Below are 19,876 nucleotides of genomic sequence, written 5' to 3' on the forward strand. Positions count from 1 at the left end.
TGTTATAAATGCTTGGACTGGTCCAAATAATATCATGTGACTTTAAAAAATCCCAACTTTCTACAATTTAAAGAAGTGATCTTTTCTCTCATTCAGAACATACTGATTAGCCAATTATTTACTTACAAAATTGTCAACAAAAACTTAGGACTAATTGGACTAATGAAGTTTGACCTAAATAAGCCACTTTTCAATATTGTATAGAAAAAATACTGCAAATTAATACAAATTGGATCAAAGAAAACATCACAAAATAAGACTCTTAATATTAATATTTTCGCTCATGGTGATGGAATAACACCAGACATTAGCAAGTAATAGTATAAAACTAAAAAGTCATCATGTTTATTTGTATACAAATATATAATATGTATCAACTAGGGGCGGGACGTGGCTCAGTAATAAAACACTCACTTGATGCACGGTCAGTTTGGGATCGATTCCCGTCGGTGGTGGGCCCATTGGGCTATTTGTCATTCCAGCCAGTGCACCACGACTAGTATATCAAACTCTGTGGTACGTGTTATCCTGTCTATGGGATGGTGCATATAAAAGGTCCCTTGCTACTACGTTGCAATTACCGAAATGTTTGACATCCAATAGCTGATGATTAATAAATCAATGTGCTCTAGTGGTGTTGTTAAACAAAACAAACTTAAACTTTAATAAAACTACGGCACTAGTATACTTAAAAGAAAAGGCAAATCTCAACACTGATAAACTTCCTTTAAGAATATTGTTGTTCTCACCTTTGTCTCCCACTTGAGTCCCTTTTCTTTTCTGTCCTTTGCTTCTTCTCTCTGTCGCTTCTCCAGGTAATGTTTACATTCTGTGGCTTTTTCAACATCCTTCTTCTTAAGGTACAAAGTAACATCCTTCCACAACCTAGAAAAACAAGTATGGTTACATTGATTTACTTCTATATTTAGGTAGAGATGCACCAGTCCTGAAGTTCAAAATGCCCCCAAAATCTAGTGTTTAACAGAATGAATGAATGAATGAATGTTTAATAACACCCCATCACAAAAACAAAATATGTTGGCTATTGGGTTTCAATCAAAGGTAAGTATATGACTGAATGAACCAGGTCCAAAACTATTAACGTTCCCATATCCTATTTAAGGTTCAGGCACATCCATCCCAAGCCCGGTTTCTGGCATGGCCAGTGGCCTGGTTTGGATTAGAAAATAAATGAGCCATTGTTTAACAGACGAAAGTAATGAATTTATTTCTTTTTAGTGAGGAAGATATAATATTTTGGTTGACTCTTTTTTGTGTGAAAAATTGCCACATACGATGTATATTAATGTACTTTTGAATGGTGTATTAATTTATAAAAATTGCACCCTCTCCCTAGAAAGATCCTACAGTTGTTCCTAATACTCCACAAGAGAGACCCATGTATTAAAGATAAACAGAATTTGCTTGTGGGTTTTCAGAAGAAATGTTTGTACCTCCGTGATTCATAGTCTCCCTGCTGGTCTCGTGGCTGCACTCTCTTCTTTATTATTGGTATGGTCTTCGTGTCAACAAAACATTCACTTTGCTGCAACATAAAAATATATCACATTAGTCAAATGCTCATAGTTAAGTTTGTGACAGCTGTAACAATTATGCATGAAAATGCTAAGTATATTATAGGCCAATTTTTTTTTTTCATTATTCGTACTTTCAAACAAGGAAGTATAATACAAGATACATTATGAATTAAATCATTTTCAAGACCAGTATTTTATAAATATTCACATCAAATAATATTAACAGGTAGTGATGTTTCTCGTTATGTTTCAAGGCAGTTTTCCCTTCTCTTTCACTGGATGTATAGATTTGAATCAGTAGACAGTAGGATATAAATATTTCTTATAAACTGTGATGTGATACATGTTTCTATTAGTTTTGTTTTCTCCATAATTTTACTATTATTTTTGTAAATGTTTTGCCTTCGAATAATAGTATACACACATTTTGATTTAAACTTACCCCTGTGGTATAAGTTGCAAACATAACACCATTCCATTCACCCTCAATCGTCACAAATGGATTCTTTGCGTCAGGATCAAATATCTTTGCAGTAACTCTATGTTTCTTCCCTCCATAAAATGGCTGAAAATGTATTTATAAAAGTCGAGTTAAACTTCATTTTTTATTGTAATAACCACCAGTTCAAGTCTCTTCAAGTCCTAATGGGCCTCCCCCTTCCACCACTAGCAATCCTTGTTGGTAGCCCTGCCTCAGTAAAAATTAGTAGTCCATTAATTTCATTAAAACACAAAATAATTTTTAAAAATTAAGAAAAATAATAATCATAAAATCGTAATTCGTAATAAAAACAACTGAAAAAATCCCAAAAAGTTTACAGAAGTAAACATTTCGCCTATCCCGATCTGATTTGAATTTTTTTTTTTAAGTAACCCATTATGAAAAAATGTACAACTGAAAATTATATTTAAAATTATATCAATATTTATTATGAAATATAATTTTACAACAAACACTTTTAACCATTATCTAGAAATTCAACTTTCTTGCAATAATAATCAATAATTAAATTATTACCTTGGTATGAAATTCGACAGTTGCACTGTAGCCAGTCTTAGCACATCCTATATGAATTTTACCACCAAGTTCTACCCATGGAACTGTTAAAATTGATCTGAAAAGAAAAAACAAGCCATTAAAGTACAAGTGTTAATGTTAAGGTTAGAATAACTTATACAGTGTGTGGCAAAATATATCTCCAAGCATCTATCTACCAACCACCTTCCTCACATCCTTTTAAAGATTAACAAGCATTCTAAGAGTATCTATAAAGCCCAAAACATTTTTGTGGAAATCTATATGTGGGACAGACAAAGAGACAGACAGACGGACAGAAGGACAGAGATGAAACTTACAGTCCCCTCCGGTTGGACCAGTAGAGCACTAATAACCCACCTGCCATATCCATTAGGAAATGTGATCGTGTACTCTTCGTCTTTTCCAATCACTGATATGACAGCTTGTCCTATCATGTGGACTCCAATGGACAAACCCAGGAACTTGGATTTCGTCCAGATGTAACCGTCAAGACTAATTTTCTTGTTGTAATGCTCTGCGTAGAATGCTGAAACTAAACATATGTTTCAGGTCATTAGTGAAGTCTACAACTAGACATTTATCAGAGGTTTCTTGTGTTGTGATTGAAAAGATAAAAAATACATACAAGTATTCTACAGATAGTAATATAATGGACAAATAAATTAAACAGTTAAAATTCCTTTTACTTAGTGACAAAAATATTTAAGTATTTCTAAAGATCTGGACCCATATTCACAAAAAGGTTTAAATTTACGTCTACGACTAGCACTTACGTCTGCCGTAGATTTACGTTTACGTGCAAGAAGCACCTTATTCTCAAAGACGGTCGTAAATGTAAACGTAACTTAGTTGGACGTAAATCTATGATTTAACACTCACCGGAGAAATAAAATAAAAAACCCATTAAAAACGATGGCTACCGGGTAAATAACAAATGCGCAAAACTCAATTTCGTTTGTCGTCTGCTAACAATAACATCGCGAACGGCGAACCATGACATTTTGGTATTGGTGAGGATCCGCGTTTTGGTACGAATTTGAGGATATTTCTTAAAAAGGAAAAGATAACTCAGGAGAAATTGGCCGAGTCGAAAACATCCGTTCGATCACCAACAAAAATATGTTAAATCCGTGGGCGTTCGCCATCGCAAACTGCTTCAATTATTGGAACTGCTGCCAGTTTTCGTAAATAACGGCGATCGTGCTTGATTTATTATATGTACACAACTTACGTGCAGCGTTAGTTGCAACCTGAGGCACTCTTATATTTACGTCCAACTTTACACGTAACTTACATTTTCGTTGTTTCGTGAATAGCTCTTCAGTCGTAGATTTACGTTTACGTATAAAACTAGGCTTACGATGTTTTGTGAATATGGGTCCAGAACTTCAATTATTTAATGTAAATATTTTTCCTTTTAGTTGTTTTGAAAAAAAATAAAAAATTGAAATTGGCTAAAAAAATTGAAATTGGTGCTGACCCCCAAAAGGCTTTAATTCAGGATAGATCTCAACTAGAAAGACATTTCATTGGCGCTGACCCCCAAAAGGTTTAATTCAGGATAGATCTCAACTAGAAAGACATTTCATTGGTGCTGACCCCCAAAAGGTTTAATTCAGGATAGATCTCAACTAGAAAAACATTTCATTGGCGCTGACCCCCATAAGGCTTTAATTCAGGATAGATCTCAACTAGAAAGACATTTCATTGGCGCTGACCCCCAAAAGGTTTAATTCAGGATAGATCTCAACTAAAAAGACATTTCATTGGCGCTGACCCCCAAAAGGTTTAATTCAGGATAGATCTCAACTACAAAGACATTTCATTGGCGCTGACCCCCATAAGGCTTTAATTCAGGATAGATCTCAACTAGAAAGACATTTCATTGGCGCTGACCCCCAAAAGGTTTAATTCAGCATAGATCTCGACTAGAAAGACATTTCAGTCGTTTAAAACACCACATAAAATTAACTGATCAATGGATGGGTACTCATCTCAGTGCGAGATCTAGACAGGACATTGAGACTAACACACTTACTAGGTGGGTGGTGTGAAACCTGCTCTGCAATAAAAGCCAGGTTATCCTTAGTAGACCATGGCAGAGGTCCGTCCTCTACTGTTTCCTTCAAAGATGAAAATCAACACATGAAAGGTCAATATTTACTTAATATGTTTATATTTATCACATTAACTTGTTTTAAATGTAGAAAACACCCATATTTACTAATGATTAACAGTTAAATGGAAAACATAGAAACAGTACATTTCTGTACTTTACTTTGGAGTGTAACTATGTTATCATATATTTGAACCAACTATTTAGAGAAAAAAAGAATACCATGGAATTAAATGTTTCGCCTACCATAAACATTTTTAGTACACTGTGATGAACATCCATAGGTGCATATAAAAGATCCCTTGCTGCTAATCGAAAAGAGTAGCCCATGAAGTGGCGACAGCCGGTTTCCTCTCTCAATATCTGTGTGATCCTTAACCATATGTCTGACGCTATATAACTGTCAACAAAATGTGTTGAGTGCGTTGTTAAATAAAACATTTCTTTCTTTCTTTTCCTTTAGTCCAATCTGGAACACAACCTTTATGAGCAAAGGTCTGAAGACTGAACTAATTTTAGACACAAAATGCTGTATGTAATGTACAGCTTTGAGCTTAGAAATAATTACTAAATCATTCAAGCTTTCATCATTATTTTAGTCTTAAAATTATTTGCAATAAAGATAGTTTTTCAAACAGAACAAAAAGGAAACTTGTATGAAATGGTCCCACTGTAATTTAAATTTGAAAGGTAACTGGACTTACTTTGCTGGTTCCTGTTTCAGGGAGGCTCCACACACACTGGAATGTCTCTCCGATGATTGGGTTGTAGGGTTTCTTAGCAACAGAACTATTTCTTCCTGCATGGAATGCCGACAAATACCATCGAATAACCTGAACCATTCTCTCTCTAGGTGTTTCAAGATCTGCTATTCTGGAAAATAAGAATACAGATATTTTATATAATTAGAAAATTTGTTTCTAATTTTCATTATTATTCATACTTACCTAGTACTAGCACAACAACAATGCTATATGACCCTGAGTTATAACCTCCACTGCAGAATTATCTCCCCTTGCCAGATGTATAACCTACACCGCGCAGGGGTAAACCGTATATCCTCGTTATCGATTCAAAGTCTGGAATGACTGAATCAAAAAAGACCTCCCTCGGGGCGGGTGGGAGGTAACGGTTGTTGTGCTAGTACTAGGTAAGTATGAATAATAATGAAAATTAGAAACAAATTTTCCAATAGTCTTATTCAACTTACTGTACTAGCACAACAACAACGCTATAACAGACGTGATATAACACCGTTAAAGCACGAGAATTTAACATTAAAGGGAGGAGGTAAGAAGACCCATTCAACCAGTAGTGTTCGTCTCAAGTAATGATACAGTGAAAAAGCAACCCACATCATACGAGGTATAAAATGTCAAAGTGACTTTTAAATTGAAGAACTACAACCCCAATTAAAAGTAAACCAAGTTAACAAGGTGAGGAAACCCGCACACCAAGTAATGGTAAAAGACACTCGACTGCCCCAGATAGTCAACCATCCACCCCCCCCCCCACTCTCTAAACAGGAGGTGGAGAACTATCTCCCAGAAAGACTGCCGCTAGCGACCGGCCGAAATAAGGGTCGCCCCCTACTCATGGCCCTGCGCACCGAAATGAGTTGCTGCCCTGCAATGACTGACTGAATCCGCCGAGTTCCGTCCGGACCAACAGCCATATCACAGAAATAAAACTGGTCAAACGTGTGTCAACCTTTCCAAAATCCCGCACTCATGACCTTGAAAATGTCCAAAGAATCATGGAAATTAAGGGAAGCAGAAATCAGCAGAAATCACCCGAATGGCATGAGGTCGAACTGAGAAACTCTGCAGAACATGATCACCCGCCTTCTCATATGCCAGTTTGATGGTTTCAGCAATCCATCTCGACAAAGCATTCTTCGTAATGTCTCCAGGTTGGCGTGTGAAAGAGATAAACAGTCTCTTAGTGTTTTGCCGGAGATTTCTAGTACGCTCCAAATAGAATTTCAAAACCCGCACCGGACAAACAAGTCTATCAGATTATCCGCAAAAAGTGTACGAGATAAACACTGAATGATGGCCGGAGGAAACTCTTCCCCTGGCACCTGGTTCTTAGCCACGAAAACAGGATCAGTACGTAATGTAACTGACCCGTCCGTATTGTAATCCACCAAATCATGCAAAAAAGCATGAATCTCACTAATACGACGGCAAGCCGCTAGTGAGACCAGAAACAAAGTTTTCCACGTCAAATGACGAAGACTGGCGAATTTCAAAGGCTCGTAGGGCTTGCCTTTGAGTGCATGCAGAACCAGAAAAACATTCTATTTAGGCAAAATGGAAGGCTTCTCAACCGTTGTTTGCAACAACTTAAGCAAGTCATGCAACACGAGATTCATTGAGAAATCTTGACGTCCACATTGCCTCAGAGTAGTGAAAATGGACGACCGGTGACTTCTCACTGTTTGAACCTTCAGCCATCTTTCTTGGACAAGAGCCAGAAAGTACTCAGCTAAGTCATTAACAGTAGGCGACAAGGGATCCACGTCCCTCTCAGTCGCCCAACGAACCCAAGCACACCAGTGACACTGGTAGACCCTCTCCGTAGACTGGTGCTTTGAAGAGGAGACGAGCTCAGCAACCCGTTTAGAAAAGCCTCAGTTTCGGAGGGAAACCCCGACAACCGCCATGCATGAAGTCGGAAAACCTCCGGCTTCGGATGCCACTCTGTCCGACGCAGTCTTTGACTGAGCAGATCGGGTATCAACGGCAACAGCACCGGCTCCTGCACTAAAAGTGACAGGAGCGGAGGAAACAAGGCTTGAGCTGCCCAACTCGGGGGCTACGAGCGTGACACGACAAGGTTGCTGTCTGATCTTTTCCAGAACCGTGCCAAGCAGAACCGGAGGGCGAAAGGCGTAAAAATCCAGTCCCGTCCAGTCCATGCTCAACATATCGTACTCCAGTGCCAGTGGGTCTGGTACCGGCGATACAAACACTGGCAACCGACTGTTCAGGCGAGTGGCAAACATATCGAGTTGAGGACTCCCCCACAACTGAAGAACTCGATAAGCCACCGTCCGGTGCAACATCCACTCCGTCTGAACCGGGGAACGACGACTCAAAGCATCCGCCAAGACGTTCACGGACGAAGGAATGTGTTTGGCCGATAACACCACTCCCCAATCGTCGCACCATTCCAGAATCTCCAAAGCTGCAAGACTCAATGACAGGGATTTGGTGCCTCCCCACCGATTGAGGTACGCAACAACCGACGTGTAAAGGAACGGCCTGGGACATACACTTGTCCACTAGACACTCTTGGTTTGGAAGAATGAACCAAGGCCCCAATGGTATCACCAAATCCCAGCTGAGACCATCCCACACTCGGGACAAATGCCACTGAAGCGGTCTCTTGAACCGTCTGAACCGCACATTCAGTGCCGCCAGCGATTCGAGATGGCCTATCACTACATGGAGCGTGCGCACCGACGCACTTTGCTCCACCAGAAGATGTTGCGCCAACGTCCTGAAACTGTGAAGTCGTGAATCCGTCAGAAGAACGGACGCCTCCCAATCGGAGAATCATGTCGATCAACAACTCCACGCGACATGCCGTCTGTGACGCCGCCGGAATTAACCAATCGTCCAGGTAATTGTGCATCCGTATACCCAACAGATGTACACGCCCCACCACTGCCTTTACTATCTGAGTAAAGACGTGAGGGCTTGTGGCCAATCCGAATTTGAAACTCATAAGCTCTGCCGTCGTAGAGGAACCGCAAGCACTTCCAAAAATCCCGATGGATTGGAACATGCAGGTAAGCGTCCTTCAAATCAATGGACGGCGCCCATTCCCCCACCTGAAGCAAAGGGCGAACAGACTGAACCGTCTCCATCTTCATAGATGGAATAACGACGTAAGAATTCAGCGGCTTCAGGTTTAGAATTGGTCGCCACTCACCATTTTTCTTCTGGGCGAAGAACAGATGGGAATAAAATCCCGGAGTGCCCAAATCCACCTCCTGGATGGCTTTCTTGTCTAGAAACTCGACAACCATCTTCTCCACCAGTACTCGTTTGTCGACAGGCGGTACTGCAGGTAACTGGGCGGAGGACGTCAGTGGAGGGGGTGAAGAAAACGGAATTCTGTATCCGTTGCGGACAACCAACAAAACCCATGGGCCCAGATCTGGCAGTTGGCACCAACTTTGAACAAAATGGCGCAATCTGCCCCCCACAGGAAGATCTGCTAACGGAACCTCCGTAAGCATATGTCAATTGTCCACGCACCCTCAACCAGGCCGCTTCTCACCCCTGGGCGCCTTGCCCCGAGCGAAACTACGAAAACGTGCCAGCTTCCCCCGAAAACGTCCCTGTTTTGATGAACCATGGGCATTACCAGACTGCATGCCCGAATCAGACACCACAGGGATCTGATAACTGTCAAGAAAAGTTGATTTCTTAACAGGCGGAGGCTTAAAAGTAGACGCCGCCTGGCGCTTACGAGTAGTTCGGGACGGAGCAGCAGGGACGAATTTCGCCGCTTCTTGGTCCATAACCAAGTTAAAATTGGTCCCAAAAAGTAAGGTTTTCCTTACTGAGCGACTATGAAACTAGGTTTTAACCACACCTGTCGCTCTCAGTCCTGCCAGGTACTGATCCTTACGCAGAAGTAGACTGTTGGCAAAAACACGCCCAGCAAGCTGAGCGACGTGATGAGAGGCTTTATAAGCCGCCAACAAACAACCCTTAGCCATCGGCGGAAGACCCGTGACTGCTTTATCTAATCCAAATAGGAACGTACCTAAATGGTTATTGACTTGAAAAAGAAGTTTAGATAACCTCTCCAAAGTCTCTAAATCCGTGAGTGGCACACTGACATTAGGATTAGGAGATGGGTGGCAGTCTGCCTTCACCCTAGCAGAAACGACCGCTGGATGTGAAAGGAAGGAAGCTCCCAATGTCTTATACGAAGACGTGGACAAAACCTTCGTCGCAGACAACAGTTTCCCGGTAGCTAACGCTGCCGGAAACTCTTCCACCACTGTCCCCAAAATACGATTGCTACCCGCAATCAAAGCATCAATCTCCGCAAGAGATTCATGTGCCTCGTGCGCTAACGGCAAGCCCGAAATCCTGCTAAATCCTGCAGTTTCCAAACAAAACACCCTTGTAAGACTGAACAGCCTCCTCCGACGGAACTGCATCCGCGCACACCAGTCGGACCTGTTCCCGTACAAAACCAAAGGTTCCACCCACGCAGTCGAGGGATAACGCCTGGAACCTCTACCCTGATCTGACAGATCCAGATTGACCATCGGTGTAGACACAGGTGCACCCAAGAAAGCTGCAGTTTCCCTGATCCCTGCCGAAGCAGACAACGGGACTGGTAGTGTCGGTTGAACCAGACCGTCAGGAAATTCGTACACGTACAAATCCTGCGCCAAATTCTGAACCCAACGTACCACATGTGGATTAGCCAACCCAGTTGACGTAGCCACATGCAAACGATCTAAAAGTTGATGACGCTGTACAGGTGCCCCAACAACAGAAGGGACGCCCACTGGCATCGCACCCGAAACAACGCCACCCGGCTCCATGGCCGAGACAACGTTGTGAGACTTAGCGATTTCGCCAAGTGGCTCGATCACCGAAAGACGCATTGGCCGAAACGGTGCCCTCGGACACCACGACCAACCCTGCACCAGAAATCTGGTGAGACAAACGGTGCCGTGAAGGACCGATAACCCTGCCCCCATCAGCAAGATGGGAGTCGGAACTGAGAGACACTGTCATTCCTGCCACGACTGCACTCCCTCCGACTGACGCCCCCGTTACAACTGTAACTGGCGCCGCCTCCACCGACGGAGGCAAAAGCAAATCCCCAGGTGGAACGGAGCCCGACCTGGAAGAAACCTTCCCTGCTTCAGCTGAAACAGGGAGCAACAGCGCCCCCTCCGCGCCAAACGGCGCTTCGGGTTTACCGGTATCACCATGAAGATGGCGAACAGACGAGGAGGCGCCCTTGCGAGCTCTTTGAACTGGACCGCCGGCAAATCGGTATGGAGCACGACCCCGGAGGTTGCCACTGTGCCCCGCCCGTCCCGTTCACGTCTAATCATCCTCTTTCGCTCGGCGTCTTTTGACAGCTTCTTAGCCTTCCCCCACGTGGAGGGGGACCAATTTACACAGATATGACACTGGTGTTCAAAACAACAAGAACGGCACGCCCGACATAACAAATGCTGATCAAACTGGGGCAGTCGTTTAAGACAACCCCCCTCGGCACACACAACCAACCGGTTGGAGCCCGAGGAAGCCGTGTGTTAGACATTAACCCCCTGTGTAAATTACCCAAAAGACCTCGTATGACAGAGTAAAACAAAATTACAAATTAATAAACAATTTAACAATTTGACAAAAAATTTACTACAGAACTCGAACATGACTGCAGAATCAAAAACGAGGATATACGGTCTACCCATGCGCAGGTGTAGGTTATACATCCAGCAAGGGGAGATATTCTGCAGTGGAGGTTATAACTCAGGGTCGTATATCATTGTTGTTGTGCTAGTATGGTAAGTTGAATAAGACTAAGTTAAAATTAGCTTACCACGTCAAAAAAAAAAAAATAATAATAATTTTACAACAACCATTCAAATCTGTGAGTTAGGAAAAAAAGTGTTAATCAGTCAAAAGATAGAATGGTCCATACATTTAAAATATTTTTAAAACAGTTAACAAACACTAATCTAGTTGCCAATATGGTTGGGTTTGTTCTGCCAAAGTTGGTTCAAGTCAGGGATTTTTAGCAGTTGTGAAAAGTCGAAGTCGGCTTGATATTTGGGACACAATACACTTTAAAAGAAAGAAAAAAATCACATAACAGATGTCAAGAAAGTGCCCCATTTACTTTCATAGCTCACTTAGCACTTTGTTGGTCACTTCTTTTACATTAGCACAAAACTATACATCAATGCATATCGTTCCATTTGCAGTTAATCAGTGAAGCAATTGTTTTGTTCTTGGTCAGATTCATTTCAGTAATGACAGAATATTCTAATTATTATTGTGTAATTCTTCAGAATTTGTACAATGCTCTTACTTGACAAAGAGATCTGGGTGTGCAAAGAAGTCTGCGAACATCTCCAACAGCGATCTCCTCTCCAGAATGAACGTAGGAAGAACGACCTTGGTGAGGTCCATGCCGATACGGACCTGGGACAGAAGATGAGCAATGATACTGCCATGCTGCTCCAGCGAACCCACTGAAAACAAACCAGTGAGAGACACTTAACATTCATCCATATTTTACTTTGTAAGATGGAGAGTCTCTTTGTGGATATACTTTTTTTAAATATTGAAAAAAAGAAGAAAACATTTTGAAATTAATTTTTAAAATCCAAAGTAAGAACAAAAATAAGAATTCGAGGAAATTAAAATTTAAAAAATCAAAACTCCAAGCAAAGAAAAAAGTAATGATCACCTTTATAACTGTCAGTTATCAACAGACAAATAAGTGTTAAAATTATAATTATTTTTATTATGAACTGACACATTTCACACTATTTAAAAATAATTGAAAATGTCTGTTTTGAAAACAGCTATATTTAAAATTGTATCTTTAAAAGAGTTACAGAAATTACAAGTAAGATCTAAATTTCAAGTTTCAAATCTAGAGATGAGATGAAATAAAGGATATGAAAAAATCCAGTTCTTTGTACGAGTGGAGAGAAAAACACTTACAATCTTCTTTATCCACTTCATCATACAGTTCTGAAATTTAAAAATAAAGAAATCTTAAATCCAAATAAAATTGTTACAAAACACATTGTGGCCTATATCTACAACCAGTAAAAGTACCATTCATATATATATATATATATATACATATATATAAATAAAATTTTGCCCTAATGAGTACTGTAATGAGTATGAGTCTGAGTCGATGAAATTATGTGTAAAACTTTACTGTTCCTAAGAAACAGAACTAAATGCAGAAATTGAATGCAGATCTGAAAATTCAAAAAAGGTAAAGCAACATTAGCATCTTGTCTTCTGGAATTTTCATTACAGGTAAAATAATATTACCAACAACTGCGTATGGCATTTATGATCACATTTTGACTTCATGAAAGATAATATCAAAATCAGTATGTGTTTAATCATACCCCAGCACAAAAACATGTGTTTTGATTAAAAACATCAAAACGTGAAATAAAAAATGAGCAACATACCATCAAAATAGTCATCTTCAGCTGCAATAATTGTCGGTCCTGCGTGGTTGTTTTCATTCAAGTGATCAGTAGGTATTGAAACCTTTCTCCTACAAATTACCACAACATATTGAATATCATAACACTATAATATATTAATTGTTTTCTCACCTTTATGCAATATGTAATGGTGAACTTTGCCCCCAATATTTAAGGAGGGGTATTGCTTTTACTATAGTCATATATATTTTTTGTTCCTAAAATGTTTTAGTAGCATCTGGCTTTGAGTTCAACTCCTTATGCAAAGTTTAAACATTAGCATAATAAGTTATCATTAATGTAATATTTATTAAACTGCATCAAAACATCATCACACCAAGGGGTAGTCAATCACCTGCCATTTGTATCTCATCCAGCCAGTTAAAACTACATCATGAAGCTGTATGGATCAAATAACAATGATTTGTTATTGTTTATTTAGCTTGCTAAAACTGCAAGCTGCACATCTGAATATCTATAAAATATATGGGATATATATATTAATATGCAGAGAAACAAATAAAACATTTTATGTTATACAATTCACCTGTGTTTAGTCTTTGGGTGATTATGTAAAAGAAAAGAAAAAAGTCGGGTGATGATTTAAGGCTCCACAACCCTAACATCACCTATGTTGCTGGAGATAATAGAAAATTGTTTTAAAAATACAGAGAAAAGATTCCCCTTTAATAATGTCCCCAGCAGTGTTGACTTTCTGTGATAATCTTACTGTGGACTGGACTGCTGTGACTTGTGTTCCTCAGCATCATAAAACTCTTCATCGTCACTGCTGGAATATGAAACTTCCGGAATCAAACCATCACCTTTAACATCTAGATTTTCCGTGACATCATGAGCCTTTTCTAAATGTTCAAAAAAGAAAAAAAAACATTTCTAGATACAATCAGAGTTTAAAATTACATTAGACAGCTTACTGTTTTTCCCATACGGTTAATTTGTTTATCAATGCAATGGAATTTGTTTTTAATATTTTAAACAAGAATTCCTCAAAATTAAGTCTCACCTACTACTGTAAAGAGATTTAGTGTTAAAATTATAGTAGTAATAATAATAATTTGAATTTTTTTATTAAAATACATGTAGTTTTTTTTTTTCATGAGTTTTTAATCTCTTATTTAAAATTCATTATTCATATAGTTAAGCTACTGTCACACCTTGCCGGATAGCATTAACGGACGTCTGACGGAGCGAAAGAAAATTATCCGGTGGTGAAAGTCGTCTCTGTTGCTGCTCAAGGCTCTTTGAACGGAAGAACACCCGATATTTAGCGGATAAAACGCACAATGACCGGACAATTACCGGCCACTGTAACAGACATTATCGTACGAGTAACGGACAAGATCTGGTCAAAATGAAAGCGGAACGCATGAGAAACTGACAAAACGTTCTTTGAACTTATTTGTACAGGTCACGTGACGGCCAAAATGGGTATAAATAGTCCAGTGAATTGAACACAGGGCGGCGTACGCTACAACAGCTTGTTCTGAATGTGCATGTAAAGCCCTATGACATGACCTATCACAGGGCGCACATATCATCAGGCTCCAGTTGGCTCAACACCTCTCTCCAAGATGACCATCATGAGTTGGTCATAAAGACCAAACTGTCGCCGCCTCTCAGGGCCCAGCCATGCCCTAGACCACCATCTCCGCTGCCCCCTTCTCCTCCTTCTGTTCTCTACATGGGCATAGATGTTGAGATTGGCATCTAGCAGGTCAATCTGTGCCTGGATCAGGGCCACCTAATACTGCAGGCGGAGTCTCACACGACACTCCATCATGAAGGTCCTCACGGTCCCAGAAGGTCTTGAGGGGGTGAAACAAGGAAGCCACATTATATACCCCGGAGGATGTACGTCGCTATCTGTCTCGGACCCGATGAAAACCCGTTACATGTACGGTACTTATACTGTACTTTTCCTAAAGTCGTCAGTTTTGTCCTATGGACCTCGTTACACATCCATTATTCATCAGTTCCCATGCATTTCCTTATCAGGTAATCGTCCGCTGAACATGCGGTACACCTCTGGTTCATCCGATGCATTTCAGGTAGTAGTCCGGCCGCGACTGTGTAATTTCATCGGAAAATACACGACAATTTAATCATTATACAAAAAATATTACAAACTCATTTGTTTGAAATATTAATGAAAAACAAATCTTGCTGACAACCTGAAACTAAGGAAAGAAATAAAGCAAAACACGAAAACTAAACAAGGAGATAAAAATTAAAGTTGAAATCATTGCTGTCGGAAAAATAGACCATGCATCTTATCTTCCATGACTTTCATCACAGGCGCGACACCAACCAACCTGACTAACGAATGTGAAAGACGTACCCGCAGAAAGGTTAATGTTAGGGAGAGACTTTCATCACAGGCGGGACACCAACCAACCTGACTAACGAATGTGAAAGATGTACCCGCAGCAAGGTTAATGTTAGGGAGAGACTTTCATCACAGGCACGACACCAACCAACCGGACTAACGAATGTGAAAGACGTACCCGCAGCAAGGTTAATGTTAGGGAGAGACTTTCATCACAGGCGCGACACAAACCAACCGGACTAACGAATGTGAAAGACGTACCCGCAGCAAGGTTAATGTTAGGGAGAGACTTTCATCACAGGTGGGACACCAACCAACCTGACTAACGAATGTGAAAGACGTACCCGCAGCAAGGTTAATGTTAGGGAGAGACTTTCATCACACGTGGGACACCAACCAACCGGACTAACGAATGTGAAAGACGTACCCGCAGCAAGGTTAATGTTAGGGAGAGACTTTCATCACAGGCGCGACACCAACAAACCCGACTATCGAATGTGAAAGACGTACCCGCAGCAAGGTTAATGTTAGGGATAGACTTTCATCACAGGCGCGACACCAACAACCGGACTAATGAATGTGAAAGACGTACCCGCAGAAAGGTTAATGTTAGGGAGAGACTTTCATCACAGGCGCGACACCAACAAACCCGACTAACGAATGTGAAAGACGTACCCGCAGCAAGGTTAATGTTAGGGAGAGACTTTCATCACAGACACGACACCAACCAACCCGACTAACGAATGTGAAAGACGTACCCGCAGCAAGGTTAATGTTAGGGAGAGACTTTCATCACAGACACGACACCAACCAACCCGACTAACGAATGTGAAAGACGTACCCGCAGCAAGGTTAATGTTAGGGAGAGACTTTTATCACAGGCGCTACACCAACCAACCCGACTAACAAATGTAAAAGACGTACCCGCAGCAAGGTTAATGTTAGGGAGAGACTTTCATCACAGACACGACACCAACCAACCCGACTAACGAATGTGAAAGACGTACCCGCAGCAAGGTTAATGTTAGGGAGAGACTTTCATCACAGACGCGACACCAACCAACCCGACTAACGAATGTGAAAGACGTACCCGCAGCAAGGTTAATGTTAGGGAGAGACTTTCATCACAGACACGACACCAACCAACCCGACTAACGAATGTGAAAGACGTACCCGCAGCAAGGTTAATGTTAGGGAGAGACTTTCATCACAGACACGACACCAACCAACCCGACTAACGAATGTGAAAGACGTACCCGCAGCAAGGTTAATGTTAGGGAGAGACTTTTATCACAGGCGCTACACCAACCAACCCGACTAACGAATGTGAAAGACGTACCCGCAGCAAGGTTAATGTTAGGGAGAGACTTTCATCACAGACGCGACACCAACCAACCCGACTAACGAATGTGAAAGACGTACTAGCAGCAAGGTTAATGTTAGGGAGAGACTTTCATCACAGACGCGACACCAACCAACCCGACTAACGAATGTGAAAGACGTACTAGCAGCAAGGTTAATGTTAGGGAGAGACTTTCATCACAGGCGCGACACCAACCAACCTGACTAACGAATGTGAAAGACGTACCCGCAGCAAGGTTAATGTTAGGGAGAGATGTGCCCTTGCCACCCATGCTGTGCACCACATCAATACCCTGCTCCACGCAGACATTGTCGGAGGAAACAGAGGAGGGAACTGTGAAGAGGAAACAAGAGTCGGTGTGTGGTTAAACACACTGGGCTAACAGATGTGAAAACAAAGACACTTCCAGAATAAATCATATGATGGTGGGTGGTTTTTTAAATACAACCACAGAATAAAAATTTTAAATGTGTAATCACATCAAATATATCTGAAATTCCCAAATTAAATTTATATTCCAAAGCGTGCATAAAATTCACTAAATGGGTATTATTCTTAAAAACAAATGATAACAATAAAAAATCAATCCCCATAAAGCATTTAAAAATAAAACTTAACTTTTCCCATATGATAATTTCTGGAGTGACCTAAACCATAATTTATATATTTATGAACAACTTAAACTTTTAATGCTATCAAAACTCAAGAGCTAAAAAACCCAGGAATGTTGAGAAATCACTTCAGTACTTAAAAAGACATTATTGATGTTTAGATTTCTCATGTGTACTTGCATGTCTACATGTACGTGTAGCAACAGAATGTAGTATTTGGTGTCATTAACTGTAGTGCAGCACAAAACACCAACATATTAATTTTTATCCCCTTTTTAGAACTGAAAATTATTGGCTAACATTGTCAAATCCCAACTGCTAATAAAGATAAACTGTCTAGTCATAATATATTGTTACACATACTGGGGTTTTTGAAATAATAATTTTACATGGTTACAATGAGTACATGCATACTATGCCATACACATAAGCGATCTAAGCCCTCTCTATTATTTCAATTTACTCCATAATTTACATTCAATCAGTTATCACATCACCTACTGCTTGATCATCTTATTAGCATATTAATTATATTATCATTTCTTTGTCTTTTATACTTCTTTAATAGTCTAAATTTGCTTAACTCATTTATTATCTCTTTGTTACTCTGTCACACATTTTGAACTTTAGCTATTATGTTTTCTGCAGATATATAATGTGCAAAAAATTAGTTGAATGGGTTTCAATAATAAATATTTGGCCTACTTCCTTGTTTTGTGCCAATACCTGTATCAATTTGTGTGCTTCAAAGTGAAGATTGTTAGCAGGTGTGCATTGTAATGGTATTGTATGAACCGTATGTGCTCATATGGATATGTAATACTGTAATATATTCATAAGTAACCCTGGCAATTAAAAAATGACCACTTCAAAAAATATGCTGTGGGAAAATAGTCTCCATGACATTTACCAGATAGAGGAATTTGTCAGTATTACAAAAAATAAATAATTAAGAAATTTGAAAGTTCCACTGCACAATACATGTCGTGGAAAATTTAAAACAACAAGGTAATTTCAACGGCATTGCTGATTGCCATGATTAATGGTCATGGTTGCATTAATGAGGTTAATAAGTCCAAACAAACATTAACACTGAACTAAGTACCTTTTGATTAAGTGCGATACAGACATGTACACGGGCGTACGACCCGGGGGGGCAGGAAGGGTAATTGCCCCCCCCCCCAAATTCGGGCAAAACAGTGGGAAAAATTCGGGCAGTTTTTATCTGGGTAAAATTTCGGGCAAATCAACCCCTCCAGCCCCCCTAAATCAAAGAGTCCCCATACGCCCATGGACATGTAATAAGACATATTAACTTCATAAAACATGAAATAACATATTTAGAAGAAGAAAAAACATTTCTAAAGTAAATATTGTGTAACATCAATTGCTGGATGCATTCTTCATGATTCAGTATTAATTGTAAATGGTTAAATAAATAATCCTACATCACTAACATCTACACTAAGTAACATAGACGATAACTCAATTTTGTTTTAAGTTTAACCAAAATACACATATGCTAACAACTTTATAGTATTAACACCTATATATAATTAAAGTTCTAACACAAAATAATATGAAATAAATACTACCTTCTGTGTGTAGACTGAATGACCTTTAAACATCTTACCAGTTAATTAAAAATAATGTTGTTAAAAAATTCAATGCACTTCTTATATGTTGCATGTGATGTTGTTTAATACATTTAATGAGTTAATCTGGAGATAAGAGTCTATAAAAGTGGCTGAATTTGGTTTCAATGATGAACAGCAGCAGGTTGCTGAACATTCTTATATCCATAGTATCAAAAGAAAGTATACAAAAACATATTTTGCCCGTAGTGCTGTTTGTGAACAGCAATGTTTATATTTGATAGTAATTATTGTGTGTCCGTATCTCGCCAAATAATTATACTTTTGAAATACAACACCCGCATCAATTTGTGTTTTGTGTTGTTTTTACTATTGAATGGTATTAACAATATTTTTGATTATATATATAATAATAATAGTAATAATGTTATGTAATACTACAATTCATATGTGGTAGTGTGTGATGTATATATAAGTAAGTGATATATTGAACTAGTTAACCTGGAGGTTTGAGTCTATCAAAATGGTTGAAGTTGGCTTCACTGGTCAGCAGTGGCAGATCCACCAATGTTCCATTCAGAATTGGCTCCTTTAGACTCTCCTGAAAAACAGGATTGTTCACGACACTGTATTTCTATTTTATTACTATTGATAGATTTTACTGCTTTAACAGTTTCCACACACACTTAAAGACTTGTAACACAAAAACAAAACATTCTAAACATTTACTACATGAACTGCTTGCAATTTTTAAACTGTATCAACTCGAGGTGCAAATTTCCACTCCTTAACACTTACAGTATTGTTTTTCACTTTTTCAAAAACATAGAAGTCTAAGATATATTATTAATTAATGGAATATCATCACAGACAAACTTCACATTGTTTGCCATCAAGTAGACATATTACTCATTTGATAATTTAAATATAGATTAGATAAACAATACTAATAACACTTTGTACAGATTATTCACTTAACAGAAATTTCTAAAGACATTAATTAATGTTATTTAATTCAGAAAATTGCCTCA

The 19,876-nt window shown here is 39.5% G+C and overlaps 1 protein-coding gene across 5 annotated transcripts in view; it reads right to left on the minus strand.

The window, feature by feature from the left end:
• LOC121375025 (oxysterol-binding protein-related protein 9-like) overlaps window positions 1–19,876 on the minus strand; it is a 41,536-nt gene that overhangs the window by 2,659 nt on the left and 19,001 nt on the right. For 3 of the 5 annotated variants that reach the window (XM_041502228.1, XM_041502227.1, XM_041502226.1), the window contains 13 exons: window positions 19,347–19,446; window positions 16,865–16,972; window positions 13,660–13,792; window positions 12,912–13,000; window positions 12,421–12,450; window positions 11,780–11,942; window positions 5,398–5,566; window positions 4,616–4,700; window positions 2,935–3,109; window positions 2,557–2,653; window positions 1,981–2,103; window positions 1,455–1,546; window positions 750–885 (listed from right to left, as the gene is read on the minus strand). In XM_041502228.1, the coding sequence (XP_041358162.1) occupies window positions 750–885; window positions 1,455–1,546; window positions 1,981–2,103; window positions 2,557–2,653; window positions 2,935–3,109; window positions 4,616–4,700; window positions 5,398–5,566; window positions 11,780–11,942; window positions 12,421–12,450; window positions 12,912–13,000; window positions 13,660–13,792; window positions 16,865–16,972; window positions 19,347–19,446 (1,500 nt within the window). The remainder of the gene's footprint in view (window positions 1–749; window positions 886–1,454; window positions 1,547–1,980; window positions 2,104–2,556; window positions 2,654–2,934; window positions 3,110–4,615; window positions 4,701–5,397; window positions 5,567–11,779; window positions 11,943–12,420; window positions 12,451–12,911; window positions 13,001–13,659; window positions 13,793–16,864; window positions 16,973–19,346; window positions 19,447–19,876) is intronic. The other 2 variants (XM_041502230.1, XM_041502229.1) reach the window with 1 other exon arrangement.

This window comes from Gigantopelta aegis, chromosome 6 (assembly GCF_016097555.1).
Source record: "Gigantopelta aegis isolate Gae_Host chromosome 6, Gae_host_genome, whole genome shotgun sequence".
Lineage (NCBI taxonomy): Eukaryota > Metazoa > Mollusca > Gastropoda > Neomphalida > Peltospiridae > Gigantopelta > Gigantopelta aegis.